Raw genomic sequence first — 25,492 nt, forward strand, 5'->3', positions numbered from 1 at the left:
AATACAAAAATTTATTTGAGAATAAAAAATTATTTCCAAAATAAAAAATAGTTATTGGGCCTTGTATATCATGGTTTGAGTGCCAGTCCCATGAGCGACTCCTAATATTTGCACAGGATTGCTGCCTGGTTGAGCTTTGCTCTTTAATCAACAAAGTTTGAATTGAAAAACAAGGTTGGGCCGGCCAAGTTAGCAGATTCAAAGCCCATAAGGCCCGTAACCCTTCATCCATCTCTTCTTCCCCAAACGCGAGGAGACGAATGCTTGCCACGCGCGCGGGCCGCCTGAGCTGCCGCCGCCCCACACGCGGGACGCCGGAGTCGCCGCCGTATCCTCGCGCGCGGGCCGCTGAGCCGCCGCCAACTCCGACGCGCGCAGGCAGCCGCTGCCTCCTCGCGCGCTGGCCGCCTGAGCCACCGCCGCCACCGCGCGGGACCGCCTCTGCCTCCTCGCGCGGGATGCTGCTGCGTCCTCGCGCGCGGGCCGCCGCCGCCGCCGCGCCGGACTCCGGAGCCGCTGCCATGGCGGTACAGGAAACTTGAGCACTCGGAGGTCAGGTGGGCAAGTTCTACCTTGCCCTATTGGTGGGTCCGCCACTGGCCTCTCGTCCCTTCCTCACGCTGCCCCTCCGTTCGCCACCATCATCTAGCAGTCGCCGCCCCTCCACCCCCGGCCGCCGCAGCGCGACGCGCCAGTCTCACGGTCCCTCGTCACTTGCTAGTCTCTGACTCTGAGCAGAGAAATACAGGCCTCGGGCATGCCCAGCTCCGGCGCCCCGCTGGCCCCGTTCCTGGTCGCATCCCTCAAGCGGGCTTCCCGACTCCGCTGCGGCGAACAGCTGCACGCGCTCGCGGCCAAATCGGGCCTTTTCGCCTCCAACGCATTTGTTCGCAACTCCGTCCTCGCCTTCTACTCGCGCCACCCATCCTCCCTTGCCAGCGCCCACCAGCTGTTCGACGAAATACCCCCGCCGCTCCGCGATGCCGCCGCACGCAACACCCTCCTCGCCGCGCTGGCCCGTGCGGGGCACCTCGACTGCGCGCAGCGCCTGCTTGAGGACATGCCGCATGGCCACAGGGACGCTGTCTCGTACACCACCCTCGTGACCGCGCTCGCGCGCGCCGGACACGCGGGGCGCGCTGTGGCTGTGTTCCGCGGCATGCTCTCAGATGATGTTCTCCCCAACGAGGTGACTCTCGCAGGCGCTGTAACCGTGTTCGCCAGCCATGGGGCAGCGGCCACAGTGGGAATGGCGCATGGGGTCGCTCTGCGCCGGGGGCTGGATGGATTCATCATTGTGGCTACCAACCTGGTCCATGCGTATGCCTCGGTGTCAGCGCTCCATTCTGCCCGTGCTGTGTTCAATGGGATGCAGCATAGGAATAGGGTCACCTGGAATGCAATGCTCAATGGTTATGTGAAGGCAGGGATGATGGACCAGGCTGCAGAGGTGTTCTGGAGGATGCCAGAGCGGGATGTAGTATCTTTTTCCACGATGATTGATGGGTACATCCGTGCAGATATGGTATCAGATGCTCTGAAGGCTTACATTCATATGGTGAGTGAGCTAGACGCCAATGGTAGTGAAATGCTGCTTGTTGATCTGGTAAAGGCATGTGCTCGGTACTATGCTGTCACAGAAGGGCGGCAGCTTCACACTGTTATTCTGAAGCATGGTTTTGATGCCCATGCATTTGTGCAGGCAACCCTGATCCATTTCTATGGGTGCTGTGGTCTTATTGGCTGTGCCCAGATGCAGTTTAGATTGTCAGACAAATCACACATTGCATCATGGAATGCTCTTTTGGCTGGTCTACTAAAGCAGGACCTAACTTATGAAGCAAGGCAGCTGTTTGATAATATGCCTGAAACCGACAATATTTCTTGGAGTACTTTGATATCTGGGTATGTGCAGATTGGACGTTCAGACATGGCTTTGCAGCTTTTCTTTTCGATGCTGAATTCTAGCGTTGAACCAAATGAGATCACATTGGGAAGTGCTCTATCTGCAATTGCTGATTCTGGCACATTGGATCAAGGTAGATGGATCCATGAATATATAATCAACAAATCAGTCCAGCTTACTGATAACCTGAGTGCTGGGTTGATAGATATGTATGCCAAGTGTGGAAGCGTTGCTGATGCAGTGCAGTTTTTCAATCATGCCAATGATAAGTTCTCTTCAGTTTCTCCATGGAATGCTATGATTTGTAGTTTAGCTATCCATGGTTATGCACACATGTCACTTGATCTGTTTTCACAATTACAGAAGACCAATATTAAGCCCAACTCAATCACATTCATAGGTGTTTTAAGTGCATGCTGTCATACTGGGATGGTACCTGAAGGAAAGCGTTATTTTGAGTCCATGAGGACAGTATATGGAATCCAGCCAACAATCAAACACTATGGTTGTATGGTTGATCTTCTTGGTCGAGCTGGCTATTTGGAAGAGGCTGAACAGCTTGTTTTAATGATGCCCATGAAAGCAGATGTTGTGATTTGGGGCAGCATCCTTTCGGCAGCAAGGGCACAAGGAAACATAGCATTAGGAGAGAAAGCAGCTGAAGAACTAGCTAAGGTTGACCAAACCCATGGTGCATCAAAAGTAGCCTTGTCTAATATATATGCTGATGCTGGTCGTTGGACCAACGTTTCAGTTGTGAGGAAGGAGCTACAGGATGAGAATTTTGAGAGATTATCTGGAAACAGTGGCATTGTACAGTAATAGGATAAAGTATTTTTCAATTAGCTCTAATGGTCAACTGATGCTGGTCATATTCATTATGTCTGCTGAAGATGCTGTAATAATTGTTCTCTGTCAAAAGTAAAAGCAACTGCAAGCAAGATATAGTGACTGAAATATAATTTTGACTGGCTACATATTACCAAAAACAATTGATGAAGAAGAACTAGAAAATTTTGGAGAACTGTCACTTCATAAGCAGGACAACTTCATGGAAAACTTCGTCAGCACTGGTAATTTACTATGTTTGTGTATCAGTAGTTAATATGAATATAGTAATGCAAGTTTCTATCCTATAAGAATAAGATGCTAATAATATTTAATACAAAGACAATTGGCATGGCTGATAACCTTAGACCTTGGACAATTTCTGCTTGCTTCATTTCTCGAATGCAATATCTAGAGTTGCAGTCCAAGAAACCTCTTCCTTTAGCTGAGAAAGTACTTCAATTCTTGTCCTTGTAATGATATGATTTAGATTGATCAAGAGTTAGCACCCTTTTTCTCAGTATTTTTCACTTGGTATCTATGGAAAATCATAAGCCTGTGGTGTGTGTGTTTACTGTTTAGCGGCAAGTTTCTAATCCCTACCCCTCTCCTTCCCTCTTTGTCAGGGGAGAACTTGGGCATGTTTCTTTGTTCTTGAATGAAATGATACACAGCCCTTGGGCATATTCGAAAAAAAAAGATAGATCACTAGCCATAACATGCTTGGGGTGTCTAGAACTTGTACTGAATTCAATTAATCTGACTCAACTTACTGGACTAGTCTGCTCTTATCATTATCTAAAGTTAAAGTAAACCCTAAATCTGAATCTAAATTATATAATTATAATAAATATTAAAGTGCTCCATTACAAAATTCTAAATTACTATTTATATCATTATTAATACTATTAATGCTATTATTTATATAAAATACTACTCTCGATATGTGTCACCATCTATTCATGTATGATGGAAGAGATAAAAGTATCAATTCACAAACAAATGGTTCAATTAAATATATATCAAACATACATGGAAGTATGATGCAAAATGAAATATGTTGCAACTACATAATGATAAATATATATTTTAGTGTATGTGTTAGAATATTTAATAGATGAAAGGTATATAATTATAATTATTAGCTGTAAGTCTTACTTTTTATATTAATTCTAATTAGCCTGTGCGGGAGCACGGGTTGATAGACTAGTAGCATTATGTAAATAATAGTGACGCCGCACCATATGGAGTGCCATGCTTCAACTGGATCAAATCATTGCTACCATCTGCAATTCCTAATCCTTTTTCTTTCAGATAACCACCCCCATCCCTCTGTCCATACCTAGCACCGGTCGATTCGCCGCCTAGCTCTGACAGTAATATACCTCCATGCTCCATCTATCCCCAGCATGAAGCAGGACCAGGGACGGCACCAAAGGAGCTGGGCGGAGGTGATCCCTAAAGATTGTGCTGAGTTCATGGATTTGAAATAGAGGTCAACGCCAAAACCTTGCTTGGAGAATCAAATTTTGATCATATTTTGCTGAGGTATGATTGGAACTAGCAATAAACTCTCGGAAGTTAGAAGCTTGAAATTGTGCTTGAAGTTCCCTTATGCATACAGCATACCACAAATAAAAATTTCCATGTTACTCTCTAGAACTGGCCTAGCTGAAATCTGCTGAAACTTGACGGGTATCTAAAACCCACTGAAGATAAAATGCAACAGTTGGTTGGTAGCCGCCTTTCCAACATGACCACATCCATACACTTCAGGTCACTGTTGAAACCTGATCTATTTGTGCTGCGAGTTTCGACGCCAGGTATGGTTGTAGGCTCGCTCTTAGTTGTGTCTTCATCGTATAAAATAATTCTTGAGACGTGACAGCTTACGCGCAGAGAATGAAAGCTAGAATTGATAGATCCATTTTATCTTCTTCAGAAGTACCCCCTTCAGACCCGAGTACGACTGCTGCACGTTCCACTGCCACTGCGAAATAAATTTGGTATCCTGATCCCATCGTAGGTCAAGCGTCAAAGAACAAAGAGCCACCGAGTCTATCCGGAAATGGAGATCATGCCACTTTAACAAAAGGATAGTGAGGCATTTTCCAGTTTTGTTCATTTTCAATAAGCACCAACATCTAACATTATTCCATCCATTGCCCCCCCCCCCAAAAAAAAAAAACCCCACCCCCTACCCAAAAAAAAAACTGCAATTGTGACATCCTGGCCCGCCCAAGATGAATTTAAGCCCACTAGTGCCCCATGTATGAGTGGCATGACATGTGTGAGGAGTTGTTCCACCTTTCTAATTTAGGGTGAGGTAAGACCTTGGTTGCCTTCTCGAGTGTTCCCCAGTGAACAGTAGAGAGAGGCCTTTTCCCCAAATTTCTGCATCTTTCTCTCCGAGATTCGATCCAGGAAGTTGGAGGAATCTTGCAGGCATCCATCCGGTGGAGTGCGCTGCTTGCTGATTGAAGGATTTGTGTGGTGCTTCTGCATTCTCGCCTCGCTGGGCAAGTTTTCTCCACTGGGATAGAACTTCCGATTCGGGGCGACTAAGGGGTGATCCTAGCATCACTGCCCGTCCTTGGTCGGAGCTTTGTGCCCGGTGGCCAGAAAGTGTGGCGGATGGCGGCGATGCAGAAGATGGGCAAGAAGATTGCAGTCTTGGAGATGAGGGAGGGGGCTCCCCGTATTGCAGGAGTTGAGAAGAGGATAGGTACAACCCCGAAGGAGAAGAACCAAGGTTTCGAAGAACAGGTATCTGATTTATTTGGGAAGCTAAATTTGACTGCAAAAGAGAATGAAACATTGGTTTTAGAAGACCTTGAAGAATCTGATTTGGCTGTGGTGAATCATGCGGTGATTGGGAAAGTTCTTGCGCCTAGTTCTTTACATTTGCAAACAATTATGTCTGCTATGCGTCTGGCCTGGGGCAACCCAAGGGGATTGGAAGCAAGGTTTTAAAAAACGCTAGACGCTAGGTGAACGCTAGCCTATGGTTTAGAGTTTTTTGTGATTAAACGTAGATTAAACGTCTTTTGTGATTAAACGACACTGTGATTAAACGCAACGCTAGGCCAAAGTTTAGAGTTTAATCAAGATTAAACGTAGTTTTAAAACGTTTTTTAAAACAGGGATTGGAAGCAAGGATGGTGGGGGATAATCTCTTTATAGCTGAGTTTGAGTCTGAGCATGATAAGAACAGAGCCTTGGAGGGATCTCCATGGTTTATAGGCCGCCAATCAGTGGGAAGAAATGCAGTGATTTTACAGGAGTTTAACTATGATTTAAGGCCAAGTGATGTCAAGTTTGACGAGATGGCTATTTGGATCAACATTCTGAATCTACCTTTTGGGCTAAGGAATGAGAAGTGGGGTTTTGAGCTTGCTGGTAAGATTGGAAAACAAGTCTTGAAAGTGGATGTTGATGAACAAAAAAGGGCAGTGGGGAAAGAGCTGAGAGCAAGAGTAATTATTTCATTGAAAGAACCATTGTGCCGAGGGGTATCTGTTGTTTCTTCTAGGAGACAGAGAAGGGAATGGTACGATGTGGTGTATGAAAAAGTCCCATATTTTTGTTTTTCCTGTGGCATTATTGGCCATTCAGAGATTGAATGTCCTAAGCCGGCTCTCCGTGATGATAAAGGTTGTTTACCATACAATGAAAAATTACGGGCACCTGATGAGAGGAAAATGAAGAATCAGGGTGAATGGCATACTCAAGGAGATAGCTCATCTAGAAGGAGTAATTCTGCTGGAGTGAGGGGGAGTGCTGACTCAAAAAAATCTGAGACAAATAAGAGTGATGACAGTCAAAAAGATGGTATGGAAGGAAGAGTGGATGCTGCTACCATTGAAGCATTTTCGCCATTAAGAAATCAAGTGTCCAAAGTTGGTTTGCCTCCAGATGATTTTCAGTCAACAATACACTCTAAGAAACGTAAACCTGATGAGAGGGTGTTCCAAAACAACTTGGATGACAATGAGGACAATACCATAGAAGTCTATGAGGATTTACCTATGGCCCTAATGCCAATAATGCTAGGGGATAATAATTCTCAAGAAAGATTGGGAGAAAGTGAACTCTCGGATGCTTCTAAAAAAATGAAAAAGGAAAACGCGGGGCTGCTGGAACAGCCTCGCGTGCAAAATTGAGGCTAATAACATGGAATTGCCAGGGATTGGGGAATGGCCCGGCAATTCGAGGGCTTCTGGATATCCAGAAGCGGGAGGCCCCTGATGTCCTTTTCTTGTCGGAAACTAAACATGATGAAAAGTGGATGGATTGGTTGAGGTGGAAACTGGAAATGCCTAATATGGTGGTTGTTGATAGTGTGGGAAATAGTGGTGGTTTAGCTCTGTTTTGGAGGAGAGGAATTCAGCTTGCTGTGAAAAGCTTCGCGATAGTGTGATAGGAGGAGATGATGGATTTCAGTGGAGATTCACTGGTATTTATGGGGAGTCAAGGAATGAGAACAAGAATAATACGTGGAAGACTTTACATTATTTAAAGGAACAATTTGAGATGCCGTGGCTATGCAGCGGAGATTTCAATGAAATTTTGTTTGGCTGTGAGAAGGAGGGTGGGCCACCAAGGGCTGAATCGAGTATGCAAAAATTCAGATCGGTGTTGGAGGAATGTGGACTACATGATCTGGGCTTTGTGGGTGACCCTTTTACTTGGCGGAATAACCATCACATGGCTGCTGGTTTTATAAAGGAGAGACTTGATAGAGCAGTCGCTAATCAGTGGCGGAGGACGGATTGAAAGTTAGGTATGGCAGAACTGGATTGACGAAGCTTAAAACTGCAATATAGCACTAGTGTTGATGCTTAACAGGTTTAAATGCATCTCAAAACAACTCAGTCCAAAGTTGAGCATGCATTCCCACCAAAACCTGAGGTATGGCGACTGCCCTACCTTGCCCTACCGAGCCCTCCGCCACTGTCGCTAATAGTGCTTGGAGATGTAAGTTCCCAGTGGTGAGGGTTGTTAATGGGGACCCCAGACATTTAGATCATAGACCAATTATAATTGATGTGGGGAATAAAGAGAACAACGAGTGGAATGGCCCTATGCAGGTGTTTCCAAAATTTGAGGCTAGATGGCTGCAAGAGGAGTGTGAGGCTCGAGTGATTGATGCATGGGGGAGAGCTTTAGAGGAAGGGGTTAACAGCATGGTGGAAATGCAGAAGAAGGTGCTGGGCGATCTATGGGAATGGGATAGGAATGTTTTAGGAGAACTGGAGCGGAGAATTAAAAGAGCTAAAAGGGAGTTAGAGATCTGCAGACGACAGGGCATTTCTCAAGAATCAGTAAATTGAGAACATCTATTGCGTTATAAACTTGAACGGCTGCAAGACCAACATGATATATATTGGAGGCACGAGCTCATAACACATGGTTGACAAAGGGTGACAGAAATACTAGTTTCTTCCATGCATTTGCATCAAAACGGAGAAGGAAGAATTGGATCAGTAAGTTGAAGGATGACAACGGTGATACGGTGGAGGGAGAACAATTAAAGAATTTTATTGCTAACCAATATCGGTATTTGTTTTCTTCACGTGTAGGACAAATGGATGAAGTGCTGAGCTGTGTCGACCCTAGAGTTACACAGGACATGAATGAGACTTTGATGATGCCATTTACAGGAGAGGAGGTATGGAAGGCCCTTGAGAGCATAGGAGACTTGAAGGCCCCTGGCGCTGATGGTATGCCCTCTATATTCTATAAGAAGTTTGGGTCTCTAGTTGGTGATCGAGTGAAACAAGAGGTGCTAGGCTGCTAGCTGTCCTTAATTGAGGGCCTATGCCAAGAAGATGGAATGACACTATTATTGTTTTAATCCCGAAAACAAGCTCCCCACAAAAGCTGAAAGATTTGCAGCCAATTAGTTTATGTAATGTTTTGTATAAACTCATTTCAAAGGTGCTTGCTAATAGATTAAAGAATATCTTACCAGATATTATCTCCCCTTCTCAAAGTGCTTTTGTTCCAGGGAGATTAATCACAGATAATGTCCTTTTGGCCTATGAGTTAACACATTATTTGAATAGTAAAAGAAAGGGCATAACAGGGCTTGCTGCAATTAAACTAGACATGAGCAAAGCTTATGATAGGGTGGAATGGGGTTTCTTAGAGAAGATAATGTTACAAATGGGTTTTAATGAGAGGTGGGTGCAGCTTATCATGAAATGTGTTACCTCAGTTTCCTATAAAATAAAGGTTAATGGATCTTATACTCAGCGATTTATACCCGAAAGAGGCTTAAGACAGGGTGATCCCCTTTCACCTTATTTATTTATTTTATGCGCAGAAGGTTTATCAGCAATGTTGCAAAAAGCTGAGCGTGATGACAGAATTGAAGGCATCTAGATTTCGCGAGGTGCACCAAGAGTAAATCACCTATTCTTTGCTGATGACTCTTTGATATTGATGAGGGCTACAGCAAGCGATGCACAAGAGCTCAAGTGTATTTTGGAGGTATATGAAAGGGCTTCTGGACAGGTTATCAATAGGGACAAATCATCTATAATGTTCAGCCCAAACACAAGCCATCAAGTTAGGAATTCTATGGTTTCAGACCTGTCTATTGGGTTCGAAGCTAGGAGTGAACGATATTTGGGGCTACCTGTTTCAGTGGGAAAATCAAAGAAGAGATCATTTGAGTATATCAAAAAGAAGATTTGGAGCAGAATTCAGGGCTGGCAGGAGAAACTTCTATCGAAGGCTGGTAAGGAAATTCTTATCAAAGCTGTAGCACAATCTATCCCCACCTATGCTATGTCATGTTTTGATCTTACAAAAGGTCTATGTGAGGAGCTAAATATGATTATTGCTAGATACTGGTGGAGTCAGCAAGACAAAACAAATAAAATTCATTGGCTTAGTTGGAAAAAACTTACACGATCAAAGAAAAAAGGTGGTTTAGGATTTCGGGATTTGCACTTGTTTAATTTGGCAATGTTGAGCAGGCAAGCATGGAGGCTGCTGACTAGCCCTAACACATTGTGTGGGCAGGTACTGAAGTCGAGATATTTCCCAAATTCGGATATTCTTCATTGTCAGCCGCGTGCGGGCATTTCATATACCTGGAGAAGCATTCTGAGAGGAGCGGAACTGTTGAAGGAAGGTATTATATGGAGATTCGGTAACGGGGAGAATGTGAAGATATGGGAGGACCCATGGCTGCCCAGAGGATCTACAAGAAAACTGGCCACTCCTAGAAGATCATGCTTGCTAACAAGAGTTAATGAACTTATTGATCCAGTTACGGGTGAATGGGATGAGCAGCTAATCTGTGACAATTTTTGGCCAGAGGATGCGGCCGAGATCTTAAGGATTCCAATTAATGTACATATGGAGGACTGGCCTGCATGGCACTTTGACCCAAAGGGCTTATTTTCAGTTAAATCAGCTTATAAAGTGGCAGTGACAAGAAGAGATGCTCTTACAGGCAGAGATGGTTCCACTTCTGGGAATGTAAATGGGGGTGGGGATGAATTTAAATGGCACAAAATATGGCAGCTCAAAGTTCCCAATAAAGTGAAGATGTTTGTGTGGCGATTAGCACACAACAGCCTACCTGTGAGAAGAAATGTGGCTAACCGAGGTATCAATATTGATACTATGTGCCCGGTTTGTAGAAGGTTTGATGAAGACTGTGGACATCTATTTTTCAAATGTAAGTTTGCTAAGCTGTGCTGACGCCTCATGAATATGGAACACATTAGAGCTGAATTGGTGAATTGTCAATCAGGAGTGGAAACAATTAATAAGATTTGGGGATTTGATAGACACATACAACTGAAAGTTATTGTATTTCTTTGGAGATGGTGGTCAGCAAGAAACAAGGTCAATGAAGGTGAGAGGATGCAGAGTGCGAATGAGATTTGTAGCTCTGTATGTTATTTCTTGATGGAGGTTCAAAAATTGGAGAGAAACGCAATGAAACAAACGGCTGTGGCCCGGTATAGTTGGAAACCACCCCCTGCAGACATTTATAAGATTAATTCTGATGGGTCTTTCGATCCGAGTAGCAGATCAGGGGGTTGGGGATTTATTGTAAGGGACAGTAGCGGTGAGGTTCTAGCTGCAGGAGCGGGTAATATTACCTACGCAGCATCATCTTTGCAAGCTGAAGCTATTGCAGTGTATAAGAGTATGACACGAATAATCTTGGAGATGGACGCTACCGTCCTTGCTTCTGCTCTGAAATCATGCTGTGTTGATCGAAGTGCTATTGGTGGTTTGGTGTATCAGATACGAGACATTATGTGTGACGATTTCTCCTGCTGTACTGTCTCTGTGTGTAATCGAAGCTGTAATAAAGTGGCAGATTGCTTAGCTTTTTATGGAGTGTATGTGTTGTTCTCTGGTTCTGAAGTGTTTATGAACCAAGTACCAGACTATGTAAAGGACCTTGTTTTGGGCGATTTGCCCAATATTGTCTAACGTGTTAGTGATTTGAATAATAAAAAATTTAGGGTGAGGTTCATCAACATGTAAATCTAAGTGTCAGTGCATTTCAACTTCCAGGTTAACTCTTTTATGGGAAGTGAGAACAAAAGCGTCAGCGGGTGGAACAACATGATAATGTTTTGGATTTTGGGAATTCCAACTCAAACAATATCATCGACAACAGGATGATGCAACATGGCATGCCCACGTTTCAAGATATGTATTCTTAAATAAATGAATAGTTAGTCATCTTTGTGTTTGTCTTTGCCTATCTTATTGGTGCCAGATATACATAATCTGATGCTCAAGGGCAAAGACTTCAGTTTGTTTATTAGCAGATCAAATCACAGCTTGGCTATACGGCTCCAGCTGCTCAAAACGACATGGTTTGGGAAAAACTAATAAAAATGGTCAAGATGTTGATCTATTGTGCTTGACCTTCAATTAGTGTACATCATGAAGGCGTGATAACTCTTGATATGAATTCCTCGTGCAGAATTTTGCAGTGGGAATGAATTGCAGAATATCTGCACTGTTGAGTAGCTTTCAGCTTCACCTTTTATCATTGGAGACCAGTTTCCAGTCATCCAGAGAATGGGAGACAATCAGCAGGTGTGCTGCTCATGGGTTGTTCCTTGTGGATAGGCATCATGTTATTGTCCACTTACTCTGGATGCCTCTGGCCCAGTTCTGCCTTATTCTCTTGTCCCCATCATTTTGCCCAGTTTCTTGCAGTCTTGGCAAATGTGTACAATTCCACGAGTCAACTTCAACAGGATGAAGAATCCGGAGGCGCCGCCGCAGGGATGGTTCAGAGAAATACAAAACCCTTCTGGTGACTACAATATTTCACTGATTAAAAAATACCAAAAGGTCCTAATCACCCCTTAGTAAGCCTGTTCTTTGATAACTTTTTAGGACTTGATTCAGAGTAATCAAGGGCACAACCATCATTATGTCTTTGATATGTCCGACCTTTCTTCTATTTTTTCTCGGCACTCTAAATTATCTATAATATGTTCAATGTCCTGGTTGGTACATGATGATTCTAAAAAATGATGGTATACTGGAGGAATACACTAGTCAAGTAGGATTTACCATACAATGGTCAACATATAGAAACTAGAGAGTAACCGCCATAATGTGGAAACAAAAAAGTCTAAAACCTAATCAAAATGAAAAATTTTGAAAGCTTAGGTGAGGACGAACTCAGAATCTACATAAATCAAAGATAAGAATTTAGGTCATTTTCAAAGGTATTGGTATTACCACCCCCACATAACAATGAAAAAAATTTAAAGCCGAATGTAATTAACGATAATGGCACAATTTTATTACTATGGAGCTATCAATGATCAGGTCAATCTAAAGCTCCAAATCTATGTGCCTTTTTTATCAGATCCAAATCCGTGTGCTCACTGCCACTTCAAACCATTGGCAGGATCAGGATGGCAGCACCGTGCCCAACCGCACCATTCGTGGCAACAAAACCCCGCTCCCCCTCAAGCTTTCCCCATCCGTGAGCAGTGAGCACCTATGGTATGTGCTCACCAAACCTCAATTAACTAATCGCTTAGTCATCACCCTAATCGCTTGCGTAATCACACGATCCGCCGCTATACAAATTACAAACCTCCCGATCATTCCAGAGCACCAATCCGAGCCCCACCATTGATCCCCAAATCCACAAAACAATTCTCTCCTCGCACCAGCAACAACCCGGAGACCAGCCGAGCGAGCCCAGGAAGAGAACGCGCGCGCCACGACGCCGTGCTCCTGCTCTGCGCCTTGCTTAGAGTGGCATCCCAGCTGGTGACCAAGAGCGGCATGTCCACGGCGGATGCGACGACAGGGACGCCGCCGGCGCCGGCGGCGGGCCGCAGCCGGTGCTGCACCTCCGGCGCGACGCTGGAGCTGGTGGGCGCGTTCACGGCGGTGTGCCTGGTGCTGTACGGGGTGATCCTGTACATGAACTACCTGTACGTGCGCTGGAGCGGCCGCGACGGCGTGCACCGCACGGCCTCCGCCGCGGGGCTGCCCGCGCGGAAGAGGCCCGCCGCCGGGCTCGACAAGGCGGCGCTGGCGGCCATGCCGGTGCTCACGTTCAGGGCGGACAAGCACGGCGGCGGCGAGCCCGTGGAGTGCGCGGTGTGCCTGAGCGCCATGCAGGACGGGGACGCGGTGCGCACGCTCCCCGGGTGCCGGCACGCGTTCCACGCCGCCTGCGTCGACGCCTGGCTCTGCGCGCGCGCCACCTGCCCCGTCTGCCGCGCGCGCCCCGCGCTGCCGCCGCCGCAGCAGGCGCCCAAGGCCGGCCCCAAGGCGGCGGCGGCGGCGGGGTCCTCCGGCCGGCAGCCGGACCTGGAGAGCCAAATATAGCGCGGCCACGGCGCTGACTGTGTGCGAGGTGCAAAGGTAGATAGCTGTAGCGTTGTGTTCTCAATCTGCTGTCTTCTCCTCCTCCTCCTCCTCGAAGAGAGTCGACGGATGATTGGCTGTAGATAGGCTCCCTGAGTATATAATTTTGGTGTCAATTTCTTGTGTTGGGATGAACAATGTCTGAACCATGGCATGTAATTCCGCTCGTGCATTGTTTGTCAGCGAAAAGCTTCTCTGGATCAGCCAATTGACCCCAGAGATAGATGTGGTTTCATCTTACTCATTCCCTTGATTCCTCAATCAAAACCTGCACGGTTAAGCGGAGTTATTAACCAAGGCAACCAGTTAGTAGATAGCTCATAGCTGCATCATCAAAACCTGCACGGTTAAGCGGAGTTATTAACCAAGGCAACCAGAGCTGCATCATCCTGGATAATCATGTGGATGGCTGATCCAATGCCCGGCTGAAGGGGACATTGGAATACCACTGGCTGAAGAATTTATTTATTGTCTCGTTCACTTGTGGCCAGATCGATGAGATTGAGGCGTCAGCGGCACTGTAACAGCGACATCAAATGTTTGTTTAACCTCGTGTACGGCATAGGATACTCTTGAGCCATTATCGACAAAACAGCCTTTGTAGTTTGTACCCACCAAGGATCCAAGAGTGTCCTGTTTCTGGGTTATGCGACCACCGCCACAAACTTTTTGGCCCGATTGCGTTGGTCTGATATATAAGTAAAATCCTCGAGACGTTTAACTTCTATTGATCTGAGATTTTATAATTAGCGTGGCCGTTGGCCTATATATATAAAAATGAAATGGAGGAGGAACATGGAGACGTGGTGAAAAGAAAACCAGACGGGAGGCCGCTAGGTCGCTCCTCTCGGGGCGACTCGAGGGAAGCCCCGACTCGAGCGGAGCATGTCGCACACCCCACTTCCTCTCCTCCGCCTCGCCACCGCTCGAGCGGGCCACTAGAAGTCCGTGCGACTACAATGAAGGCAGCGGCATGATGCTCCTCTCCCTCCCTCTCTTTGCCTTGGTCTTTCTCTGCCAAGCTCGGTGGCAGCCATGGTTATGGCGGTACGCGGCGGCGGCGGCGGCTTTGCTCCCTCTCCGGTCCTGCTGGTCCTCATGACTTTGTGAGCAGCAGAGCGGGCGCCGACACCAATCCTGCCACTCCACAACTCCTATGTGTTGGAATTTGGGCTAGGCCCAAATAAATATTTCACAAATTTCATATTAAATCTCAAAGGCTCATGTGAGCATGAGGAAGTGAAGGAGTAGGGCAATTCTTTAGTCCCACCTTGCTTATGGAAGGTGAGAATGGCTAACTTAAATAGTGAAGTTATTCTTGCCTTTCTAAGCTATGTGTGTAGGAGAGAAAAGAAGCTCCACACGTGCGCTCGCTCGCCTCGCCGGGCTCAAGCGCGCTCCCGTGTGAATGGTGCACCAAAATCCAGTTTCTCACCTTACGGGGGCACGGTTTTCTTTTACTGTTTTATTTTTTGGTTACTTAGCCAATAAGTTTACGAGACATGGAATCAAGACGCGAGGTCGTGGACGCTCTCGCCTTTGGGATTCTGCTGCTAGTATAATGGAGTTGTTCGTGCTAGTTCTTGTCATGTTTATGATTTATTTATTTTAGAATTTAATCATGCAGTTGTCTAATTACTCAACAATCCAAAAACCTTATTATAGGCAATTTGTTGATAACTTTACGATGGCTAGTTTTGTTGAGGAACTGAGGTCAGAAAAGTTTTCTGGTGTGCACTTCAAGAGATGGCTTATCAAAATCGGTCTCTAGCTTAGAACTATGCATGTGTGGGATGCGAGACTTGGCAAGCCTGGAAGTGAACTTACTGCTGATGAGCAGAAGAAGTTCACAAAGGCCAATGATCTCTTCATCGGATGCATATTTAGTGTTCTTCAGAAGATGCACTATACCGATGCAAAGGAACTATGGGATGCGCTTACTGTAGAGTATGATGCATTAGATGTTGGCAGTGAACTCTACCTTATGGAGAGTTTCCGTGACTATAAGATGGTGAACAATCATAATGTCATGGGACAGGCTCATGAGGTGGTGAGCATCGTGAGGGAACTTGAAATCTTGAAATCCTAAAGTGTCCTTTACCCGACAAGTTTGTAGCTGGATGCTTGATTGCAAAGTTGCCTTCTACTTGGAGGAACTTCGCCACATCTCTGAAACACAAAAGACAGGAGATATCAGTTCAAAATCTGATAGCGTCTTTTGATGATGAAGAAAAGGCTCGGGCTAAGGATGCTACTGTGAAAGGAGAGGGCCATTCCAGCGCCCACATGGTGCAGATGTTCCTACATAAGAACAAAGGCAAGAATAAGCAAGTCAAGCCTAACAAGACTAGTACCTTTAAGAAGAAGAAGAGGAACCTAGCGGACATGAACTGTTTTGGGACATCTTGCAAAAGATTGTCCCAACCGTGCTGATCGCAAGGGAAAAGCTAGTCATGGACCAGCAGGATCCAAGAATGTCAACATGACGACCCTCGGTAGCACTGAGGATGGGTACAATAATCTATCCACTGTTCTTTCAGTATTTCAATCCATGAGTTGGTGGTTTGATACAGGTGCTAATATTCATGTGTGTGCTAACATCTCTTTATTTTCTTCTTATCAGGTTGTCCAAGGTTCAAACGTGTTGATGGGGAATGGGTCATATGCTTCTGTTCGTGGTGTTGGTATGATAGATCTGAAGTTTACTTTGGGGAAGATTGTGCAGCTGGAGAACGTGCAGCATGTCCCTACTATCAATAAGAATCTAGTGAGCGGCTCCCTTCTGTGTAAGGACGGGTTTAAGGTAGTGTTAGAGTCCATTAGATTAGTTGTGTTGAAACATGGACAATTTATTGGTAAAGGCTATGATTGCGGAGGCTTGTTCCGTCTTTCCCTTGCAGATTTTTGTAATAAGTCAGTGAACCATATATTGCGGTGCTGTTAATGATGATGTGAGTGTTTGGCATTCATGGTTATGTCACGTTAATTTTGGCTTAATGTCTCGGCTATCCAGCATGTGTTTAATTCTGAATGTCACCATTGCCAAAGTTTCAAAGTGCCATACTTGTGTGCAATCGAAGCAACCTCGAAAGCCTCACAAGGCTGTCGAGGAGAGAAATTTGGCACCTCTCAAACTCATACATTCTGATCTGGGCGAGATGAATGGTGTGTTGACAAAGGGTGAAAAGAGATATTTCATGATATTGATTGATGATGCGTCTAGATTTTGCTATGTTTATTTGTTGCAAACTAAGGATGAAGTGCTAGACTACTTTAAAATCTAAAGACTGAAGTTAAAAATCAACTAGAGAGAAAGATCAAATGTTTAAGGTCAGATCGCGGTGGTGAATATTTTTCCAAAATTTTTGATGAATTCTGTGAGGAACATGGCATTATTCAAGAGAAGCCGCCTCCCTACTCAGCCGAGTCCAACGGGGTTGCTGAGAGAAAAAACTATACATTGTCTGATTTGGTTAACGTCATGTTAGACACTGCTGGTTTATCTAAGGCATGGTGGTGGGAGGTTTATTGACTGCGAGTCATGTCCTAAATAGAGTTCCAAACAAGAATAAAGAACAGACTCCATATGAGATATGGATGGGAAGAAAACCATCGCTTTCTTACTTGCGCACATGGGGATGTTTGGCGAAAGTTAATATACCAATCAACAAGAAGCACAAGTTGGGACCTAAAACAGTAGATTGTGTCTTTCTAGGATATGCTCAGAGGAGTATAGCTTACAAATGTTTGGTAGTTAAATCTGAGGTACCTGATATGCATGTTGATCGTATTATGGAATCTAGTGATGCAATATTTTTAAAAAATATTTTTCCTATGAAAGATATGCACAACACTTCTAGATTTTCTTCTGACATAACTCTTGTACCTATTGCTCCTACTATTACTGAGTTTTCTGAACAACCAGTTGAGCGTGAGGAAATCCTTGAGAAGGTTGACAGTGAAGCTCCTCGAAGGAGCAAGAGACAAAGGGTTGCAAAATCCTTTGGTGATGACTTCACTGTGTACCTTGTGGATGACACACCCACTACTATTGCTGAGGCATATGCATCACCAGATGCAGATGATTGGAAAGAAGTTGTCCAAAGTGAAATGGACTCGATTATATCCAATGGTACGTGAGAACTCACTGAGCACCCTATGGTTGCAAACCTGTGGGTTGTAAATGGGTGTTCAAGAAGAAGCTTAGGCCTGATGGTACTATTGAAAAGTACAAAGCTCAGCTTGTGGCCAAAAGTTACACACAAAAAGAAGGCGAAGATTTCTTTGACACGTACTCACATGTTGCTAGACTGACTACTATTTGAGCGCTCCTTTTCCTGGCTACCTCATATGGTCTTATCAGTCATCAGATGGACATAAAAACAGCTTTCCTGAATGGAGAGTTGGATGAGAAGATCTATATGGATCAGCCTGATGGGTTTGTAGTGAAGGGTCAAGAGAGCAAGGTGTGCAAATTGTTGAAGTCATTGTATGGTCTGAAATAAGCGCCTAAGCAATGACATGAGAAGTTTGACAGAACATTAATTTCTGCGGGCTCTGTCATAAATGAAGTTGATAGATGTGTGTACTATCGCTATGGTGGGGGTGCAGGAGTCATATTGTGCTTGTATGTGGATGACATACTGATTTATGGCACAAATATTGCGATCAATGAGGTCAAGTCTTTTCTATCAAAGAGTTTTGATATGAAAGATCTGGGAGAAACTGATGTGATTATGAACATCAAGCTGATTAAGGGTGAGAATGGGATTACTCTTTCGCAGTCTCATTATGTGGAGAAGATCTTGAGCTACTTTGGCTATGTGGATAGAAAGCCTTCTCCAACTCCTTATGATCCCCGTGTGATACTCGAAAAGAACAAGAAGGTTGCGAAAGATTAGCTGAGATACTCTTAGATAATTGGTTCACTCATGTACTTAGCTAGCACAATGAGACCCGACATATCTTTTGTTGTGAGCAAATTGAGCAGGTTCATGTCCAACCCGAGTACTGATAATTGGAATGCACTTGAAGGGGTTATGCGCTATCTAGTTGGTACTGTGAGTTACGGGATTCACTATTCTGGGCACCCTGCTGTGCTTGAGGGATATAGTGATTCGAATTGGATTTCTGATGCTGATGAGTTTTATGCCACAAGTGGATATGTGTTTACCCTTGAAGGTGGTGTGATATCATGGAGGTCTTGCAAATAGACCATCTTGATGAGGTCAATCATGAAAGTAGAACTTACTGCTTTGGATACAGCCACTGTTGTGGCATCGTGGCTACGTGAGCTCTTGATGGACTTGCCTGTGGTTGAGAAATCAGTGCCGGCTATCCTTATAAATTGTGACAATCAAACAGTGATAGTCAAAGTAAACAGTGCTAAGGATAATGCAAAGTCATCAAGACATGTTAAAAGACGACTGGAGTCTGTCAGGAAGATGAGAAACTCCGGAGTAATAAGTGTGACTTATATTCAAATAGAAAAAAACCTGGCAGATCCCTTTACAAAAGTGCTATCACGGAATGTGATAGGAAGTGCATCGAGGGAGATGGGTTTGAGACCCATATAGTTGCCATAGTAGCAACCCAACCTATGTGATCGGAGACCCGTGAATTAGAACCTGGGAAGAACAAGCTATTGGTTAACTGAGGTGAGTAATTTCTTTATAAACCCTCTCTAGGTCAAGATGCAATACTCTCATATACTGTATGGTAGGTTGGTTGTGTGCCTTAATGTGTTTCTATTGGCTTGGTTAAACAAAGATACTATCCTACAGAGCATTCTTGAAAGAAATAAACCTATATGAGCCCGACTGTTGAACGTCGCAGTCGTCTACGAGACTTGGGTAATCTCTAGCTAGCCCATGAAGAGACCAGAGAGTATGACGTATATGCTCCACCCGCAGAGTAGGCTACTGGCAGCTGTGTACTAGTTATGACTTTGAGTGAATTTTGTTTGCACCAAACTTGTAATTTAAGGCGTAGTCCATTGTTCAAGTTGTGGATAAGTGTAGCTTGAAGCTCTAGGTGAGAGTTCAACTTAACAGTCCTCACTAAAATGCTAATATATCAAACAACAGTGAGAATCAGGCAAATCTCTAAATGGGCATTTGAGATCTTGTGGGGGATTGTTGGAATTTGGGCTAGGGCCAAATGTGTATTTCACAAATTCCATATTAAATCTCAAAGGCTCATGTGAGCATGAGGAAGTGAAGGAGTGGTGCAAGCCTTTAGTCCCACCTTGCTTGTGGAAGGCGAGAATGGCTAACTTAAATAGTGAAGCTATTTTTGTCTCTCCAAGCTGTGTGTGAGAGGGAAAGAAAGCACCACACACGCGCGCTCACTCGCCTCGCTGGGCCGGGCTCGGCCAGGGGCTAGGGCCGGGGTGAAGGGCGCGGGCGCGCGACGTCCGCGTAAATGGTACGCCGAAATTCGGCTCCTCGCCTAGCGGGGGCGTGGCTTCCTTTTGCTGTTTTAGGTCGTGGATGCTCCTATATATGCAACCTATTGGCCTTTACCAAAATCAATATAATCTGAGTTAGGGTTTTGCCTCTTCTCGCTGCTGCGCCGCCACCGTAGTCTTCTCCATCCTGAGCGCCAGCGTGCACTGATGAACATGAGAGCAGATTTCGGAATCTCTCACCTTTGGGATCCTGCACTGTGAGAAGGCGAAAAAGATTTTTGGGAAGCGCCTCGCGCGACTGCTCGAGATCTTCACCTGGCTCGTCCTCCATCAAAGTCCGGTGTTGCGGCGTATCGTCATCTTCGACGTCATCTGCTGCACTTTGTCCACAACACTGTCATCACTGTCATCACCCTGTCTGCGCCACTGGTGATCGCAACAGCATCTCCATCTACAAACGCTTAGTACGTGCGCTGTGATCTGGTTCTTCCTTTGATCATGTGTTCTGAGTTCTTTATTGGGTATTGCTGCCAGTATGATGGAGTTGTTCGTGCTACTTCTTGTCATGTTCATGATTTATTTATTTCAGAATTTAATCATGTAGTTGCCCAATTACTCAACATTATGATGAGCTCCTCGCCATGCTCGACCGCGTATTCCCAACCACCAGCATCCATGATGGCAAGGAAATCAACTACTCCACCAGCGATGTGTAGTTTCGTATACCAGTTTCTGGTCCAGGTTCTGGATGAAAGCTTTGTCTAGCTCAAGCTATGGTAGGTGATGATGGCGCCCTCAAACGTCACACCTTTCACTGCTGGAGACGTCGTCGAAGAACCACCAACCTTTACCATGCATTCTCTTGGTAGCCTCACTTCCTCCAGGTGAAAAACCAAGATCTAGCTCTGCCGGATTGAGCAATGTTGGTGTCTTGACGTAAAATCCTCGTTGTGGGAATTGTCTTGGAGATGGCGTTGAGGGTGATGCGGTAATATGATGCTGCTACAATTTTTTTTTGTGAAACACAGTATAGACGCAAACGCTCATAAATGCACGCACACTCACTTCTATGAATGCATGCATAAAACCTTACCCCTACGAGCACATTCGAGAGACTGAGCAAGCAGATCCTCGAGATTGACGAAGTCACCATTGGCTCCTCACTACAGACGGGCACGTCGCCTACCACTGAAAGAGTAGTGCCGGTTAAATCCTGGAATAAATCCAGAAAAATGCGAGCACCAGTGCTAAGTCGAGGACTCGAATCCTGGTGGGCAGGTTCCACCACAAGGAACCTTACCAGCTGAGCTACACTCAGTTCGCTGGTGCTGCTACAATTTGGAGCTTGTGATTAGTGTGGTTGTGTCATTCGCTGTTAAGCCACAATTTTGTCCTTGTGCTAAAACTTGGTGTTGTTATCCGTGGTTATAACACAATTTGCCCTTCTGTTAGGGTGTGTTTTGTGAGGCCTAGTTTAGCTAGGTAGGTTATTAGGGTTTTAGTACAATTTTCCTAAATTAACCAAGCTTTGTGGGTTTTGTCTCATTTTTCTAAAAAATGAGGCCTTTCATCTGTAGTCTCCCACACCATTTAAATACAATTCAGGTGGGGATTCTCTCCCCAGTGGCCATTTAAAAAAATGGAGGAACATCTAAACTCTATTGAGTAAATTCCCTCATAGAAATTTTTGAATTGTCCTCAGTGCCATCGAAGTTCGATTTATCCTCCTAGTGCCATCCCGTTACTATTTCCGTCAACATGCAGTTAACTTGGATGGGAAAAGACAATTGTACCCCCGAGGTGGGCAACTCTTAGTTCCTTTCTTTCTTCCCCACTGCAATGCTCCGTGCCGCCCGCGCTAAGGCCGGCGCTGCTCACCCGTGCCGACCCCCGCCCCGGCCCCGCTCACTCGCGCAGGCTGCGCTCCAGCCGCGTCACTCACCTGCGACGACAGCCGCAGCCCCACGCACCTGCACTGGCCTGCGCCGCTCCATGGCACTGTCGTGGCCCCGCTCGCCCATGCGGTCTGCGCTCTTGCCGCCGCCACTTGCTCACACCGCGGCAGGCCACCACCACTTACCATTGGGGAACCTGAACCTCTTTTGAAAAACTTGCAAAAATTTCGAGTTAGGAATTTGAACAGGCAGCAAAAAATATTCGGGTAAAGGTTGTTCAGTCCTTCAACCGATCAATATAGAGGGATGAAAAGAGAACAAGCCCCATCCTCCAGAATCTTAGGTGTGAGCCAACATATTCACAGTACATACGGGAAGAGTAATTTGTTGTGCACAAGATACCTGCAGGGTGTGAACATCGATGCAACTCCTGATCCTCCGAGCCTCAGTTTGAGCTTTGCTCGAGGACGAGCAAAAGTTTAAGCTTGGGGGTGTTGATGGCAATTATTTCACATTTTGACCGTCAACTTCTCGGGAATAAATTGAGCTTTACACTACGTTCCATTCATATTTTATTTAATTCTATGAGTTTTAAAATTTTTGGATGAGTTTTGATTTCAGGAACAAGTGTGCCAAAACTGAAGGAAAATGGGTGAAATCCCATACTGCCCGGCCTACCCCAGTGCGCCCGGTCTGGCACCCCCACACACATGATCATGTCTTTGATCCAGGGGCAATGTGACACGTCTATAATGCCTTTGAGTCATGGATTGGATGTCGGTTTGATCAAATGGACCGAAAGGCATTGGCGAGGATCAAAGGACCCACAAATTAGCACAAACCCAAGAACAAGGCAGTGATCCACCACCCTGGAGAAATCACAACCATCAAGATGCAACACCGGTGGAACAGAGGGTCAAAACGTGCCAAAGGCAGGCTGCCCGGCCTCCCCCAGGCCGGCCGGCCTATCATCCCCCTGCGTCAAGACCAAGCAATTGTCAACCGCCTCCAGGAGCATATCAGAGCCAATGTCCAAAGGTCGGTGGCCACGTGGCAGGATCCCCAGGCTGGCCGGCCTGGGGGGAGACCGTCCGGCCCCACTTTGTAGCGGTTCAACCTCGAGCTTGGCTTGAAAGTTAAGCACACCGACTACACTTGCTTACAACTGACGCACCTATCATTACCGACCCTGGAGCACTATAAATAGGCAGCTCATCCTCACTTACAAAGACACACTATAAGGAGCTCTTCTCTCTTCACTTTGTAGAGTAGGTTAGTAGTATGGGAGTTAGAGTCGAGTCGAGCTTGTCTCGGGATTCCGGAGTCATCGAAAGTCTAGTATAGCTCTTGTATCTTTCTTTTGACTTTATCAATATAAGTTATCTTTTTTACTTTTCTGAGTCAGCTTTACTTTCTGCATTTATCTTATCTATCCAAGTCTGAGTGTTCAACTTGCGTGTGGAAGTAAGTTTTTCCTTTAGCATTAGACTAAGTTATCTCTCTTGTTTTTGGGATCTTATCTTACGGGTTTTCTCGCCCGGACTAGAGGGCTCAAGTAGTTCTCTAGGTTGAGGTGGATTTCTCTTGAAGGCCTCAAGATAAATCCTAACATTGAGTAAGAATATGGTGTCTGAGCTCAGTGTTAGCTAGAAAGTGTGTTCCACCCCACGGTACTGCTGTGGTAGACGGCAGGTGGTGACAGCCTTGTCCGTCCATTGTAGTCCACCACGTTCGGGTGCTTTTATAGCAGTAGTAGTCGATTGACGTCGGACTCCCTTATCATCCCAATCTGAGTCCTTCTCTGAGACCGCCGAAGTAAGCTCTAGTTTTCTGAAGGTTAGTTAGGTGCTAAGTCTGATCTAGAGAGGCTAGCTCGATAGTTCAGAAGTGTATCAGGTGTCTTTTCTCGCTCGTTGTTCTCCCAGCTGCTACCTCTCTAAGGAGTTGAGCCTCCCGTGTGTCATATGGTCCTTTGCCTGGCCACTTATCTTTTCTATTTATCTGGCTTACCCCCATCGAGTTAGTCGGTTGATTTAACCAGTACGGTTGTAATTCGATTCACGATATTCTTTGCCTGGCTTCCTTGAGGAAAATTATGATATCCTAGAATACTCCAAGGTAAAGTGCTACAGCGGTGATTTTGTGCGCTTGCGGAATTAACATTCTATTGGGCATAAGAAACACGAAAAAGCATTTCTGGCGCTGTTGCCGGGGAAGCAATTGGCTAAAGATATCATTGAATAGTTTGATAAACCATACTATTTTATCACCGCTAACCTTAGCGGGCTTACGATTGCTCTCTCTATCATTTTGATTAATGCAGAGCAGTGCATGACCGGTTTTGATCTACCGAATAACTTCAATCCGAATCTAGAAAGAATTGGGAGAATTGTGAGACACCGAGTCATCCCACCTCAGAAAAGACTTGGCCCCAAGGTTCCCCATCCACGTCAACTTCATCACCCATGGCTCAGAAGACACTTTGTCAGTTCTCAGCCCCGTCCAGCAACCATATCTCTGTTGGACTGAACCAAAACCAAGTCGGCAATGACGGCTTTGAGCTGAAGACTGAACTGGTGAATATGGTCCAAGCAAGTCCGTTCTACGGTAAGGCATCTGAGGATGCCAACGCTCACCTCCAAAATTTTATGGAAGTGAGTAGTATTATCAATCCCAAGGGCACTACGGTGGATAACATCCATCTTCAACTGTCCCCATTTTTTCTGCTCGGGAAGGCGAAGACGTGGTTCTACACCAATAAGAAAGCATTCACAACATGGGAGGCCTACTCCAATGCATTCCTGGCCAAGTACTTTCTGGTGGGCAAGACTAATGCCCTTCAGAATAGGATTTCTAGAATTCAACAAATCCCGGATGAAACCATCCCGGAAGTCTAGGAATGTCTCCAGGACTACATTCAAGCATGCCCACACCACGGTATGGAGGAATGGCTGATCATTTAGAACTTCTTCCATGGCCTGACCCAGCAAGCTCAGGACCATGTTGATGCAGCAGCAGGTGGTTCTTTCCTCTCTCTCGACGTTGCGAGAGCGAAGACGCTAGTCGACAAGATTGCTTCCAACCAGAGTCGGAAAGGTGAAAGGCAGCCAGCCCGACCCACAGGAGTGCATCAGATCGATAGTGTCAATATGCTGGCCGTCAAGATGGATCTTCTCATGAAAAAGCTGAAATCTCCGCACTAGGAGGTCAACCAGATCATGGAGTCTCGGATGACATGCGAGACATGTGGCGAAACTGGGCACTCGGCCAGCTCTTGCCCGTTAACTCTGGAGGATACGAACTTTGTTGGGACTAACAATCCCAACAACTCAGGATTCCGTCCTCAGCAGGGTTGGAATTCAAAGCCCAACCTTCCTTTTGGCCAACAACAAGGTATGAACTTTAATAATAATTTTTAGCCTACTTTAAAAGACCTAGTGTACAGCTAGAAACAAATTGATGACAACATTGGCAAAAAGTTCCTTGGCAATGATAAAAATTTGGAGTCCATGCCCACACAGCTAGAGGTTTAACTCTGTTATTAAAAACCAGTTGAGCTTCAAT

At 45.4% G+C, this 25,492-nt stretch overlaps 3 protein-coding genes and 1 non-coding gene across 12 annotated transcripts; 3 read left to right on the forward strand and 1 right to left on the reverse strand.

Annotated features, from left to right (window-relative positions):
* The first annotated feature begins 273 nt into the window (after positions 1 to 273).
* LOC120696274 (pentatricopeptide repeat-containing protein At5g19020, mitochondrial-like) lies at positions 274 to 11,255 on the forward strand. 9 transcript variants are annotated; one of them, XM_039979400.1, is made up of 5 exons: positions 274 to 2,979; positions 4,049 to 4,282; positions 9,063 to 9,479; positions 9,589 to 9,668; positions 9,767 to 11,255. In XM_039979400.1, the coding sequence occupies exon 1, from the start codon at positions 758 to 760 to the stop codon at positions 2,726 to 2,728; it is 1,971 nt and encodes a 656-aa protein (XP_039835334.1). In that variant the 5' UTR covers positions 274 to 757; the 3' UTR covers positions 2,729 to 2,979; positions 4,049 to 4,282; positions 9,063 to 9,479; positions 9,589 to 9,668; positions 9,767 to 11,255. The 9 variants fall into 9 exon arrangements, with proteins under 9 accessions (XP_039835334.1, XP_039835332.1, XP_039835331.1 ...); XM_039979398.1 differs by having other exon boundaries at positions 9,063 to 9,668; XM_039979397.1 differs by having other exon boundaries at positions 9,589 to 11,255.
* On the forward strand, positions 5,336 to 6,932 carry LOC120696370. The gene is made up of 2 exons (XM_039979401.1): positions 5,336 to 5,700; positions 5,892 to 6,932. The coding sequence occupies exons 1-2, from the start codon at positions 5,369 to 5,371 to the stop codon at positions 6,895 to 6,897; spliced, it is 1,338 nt and encodes a 445-aa protein (XP_039835335.1). The 5' UTR covers positions 5,336 to 5,368; the 3' UTR covers positions 6,898 to 6,932.
* A 1,391-nt stretch (positions 11,256 to 12,646) lies between the features above and the next one.
* LOC120696386 (RING-H2 finger protein ATL40-like) lies at positions 12,647 to 14,088 on the forward strand. The gene has a single exon (XM_039979402.1). The coding sequence runs from the start codon at positions 13,034 to 13,036 to the stop codon at positions 13,583 to 13,585; it is 552 nt and encodes a 183-aa protein (XP_039835336.1). The 5' UTR covers positions 12,647 to 13,033; the 3' UTR covers positions 13,586 to 14,088.
* A 10,674-nt stretch (positions 14,089 to 24,762) lies between these two features.
* Positions 24,763 to 24,869, reverse strand: LOC120658630. The gene has a single exon (XR_005668758.1). It is a non-coding gene; the product is annotated as a small nucleolar RNA R71 (small nucleolar RNA).
* Positions 24,870 to 25,492: the final 623 nt, after the last annotated feature.

Source organism: Panicum virgatum, chromosome 1K, assembly GCF_016808335.1.
Source record: "Panicum virgatum strain AP13 chromosome 1K, P.virgatum_v5, whole genome shotgun sequence".
NCBI lineage: Eukaryota > Viridiplantae > Streptophyta > Magnoliopsida > Poales > Poaceae > Panicum > Panicum virgatum.

What these genes read in the sequence shown, in the direction of transcription:
- LOC120696370 (XM_039979401.1), top strand. Translation starts at nt 5,369, where the DNA reads ATGGCGGCGATGCAGAAGATGGGCAAGAAGATTGCAGTCTTGGAGATG. An exon ending in CCAAGGGGATTGGAAGCAAG is followed by an intron (nt 5,701 to 5,891) that starts GTTTTAAAAAAC and finishes ATTGGAAGCAAG; the next exon opens with GATGGTGGGGGATAATCTCT.
- LOC120696274 (XM_039979392.1), top strand. Translation starts at nt 758, where the DNA reads ATGCCCAGCTCCGGCGCCCCGCTGGCCCCGTTCCTGGTCGCATCCCTC.
- LOC120696386 (XM_039979402.1), top strand. Translation starts at nt 13,034, where the DNA reads ATGTCCACGGCGGATGCGACGACAGGGACGCCGCCGGCGCCGGCGGCG.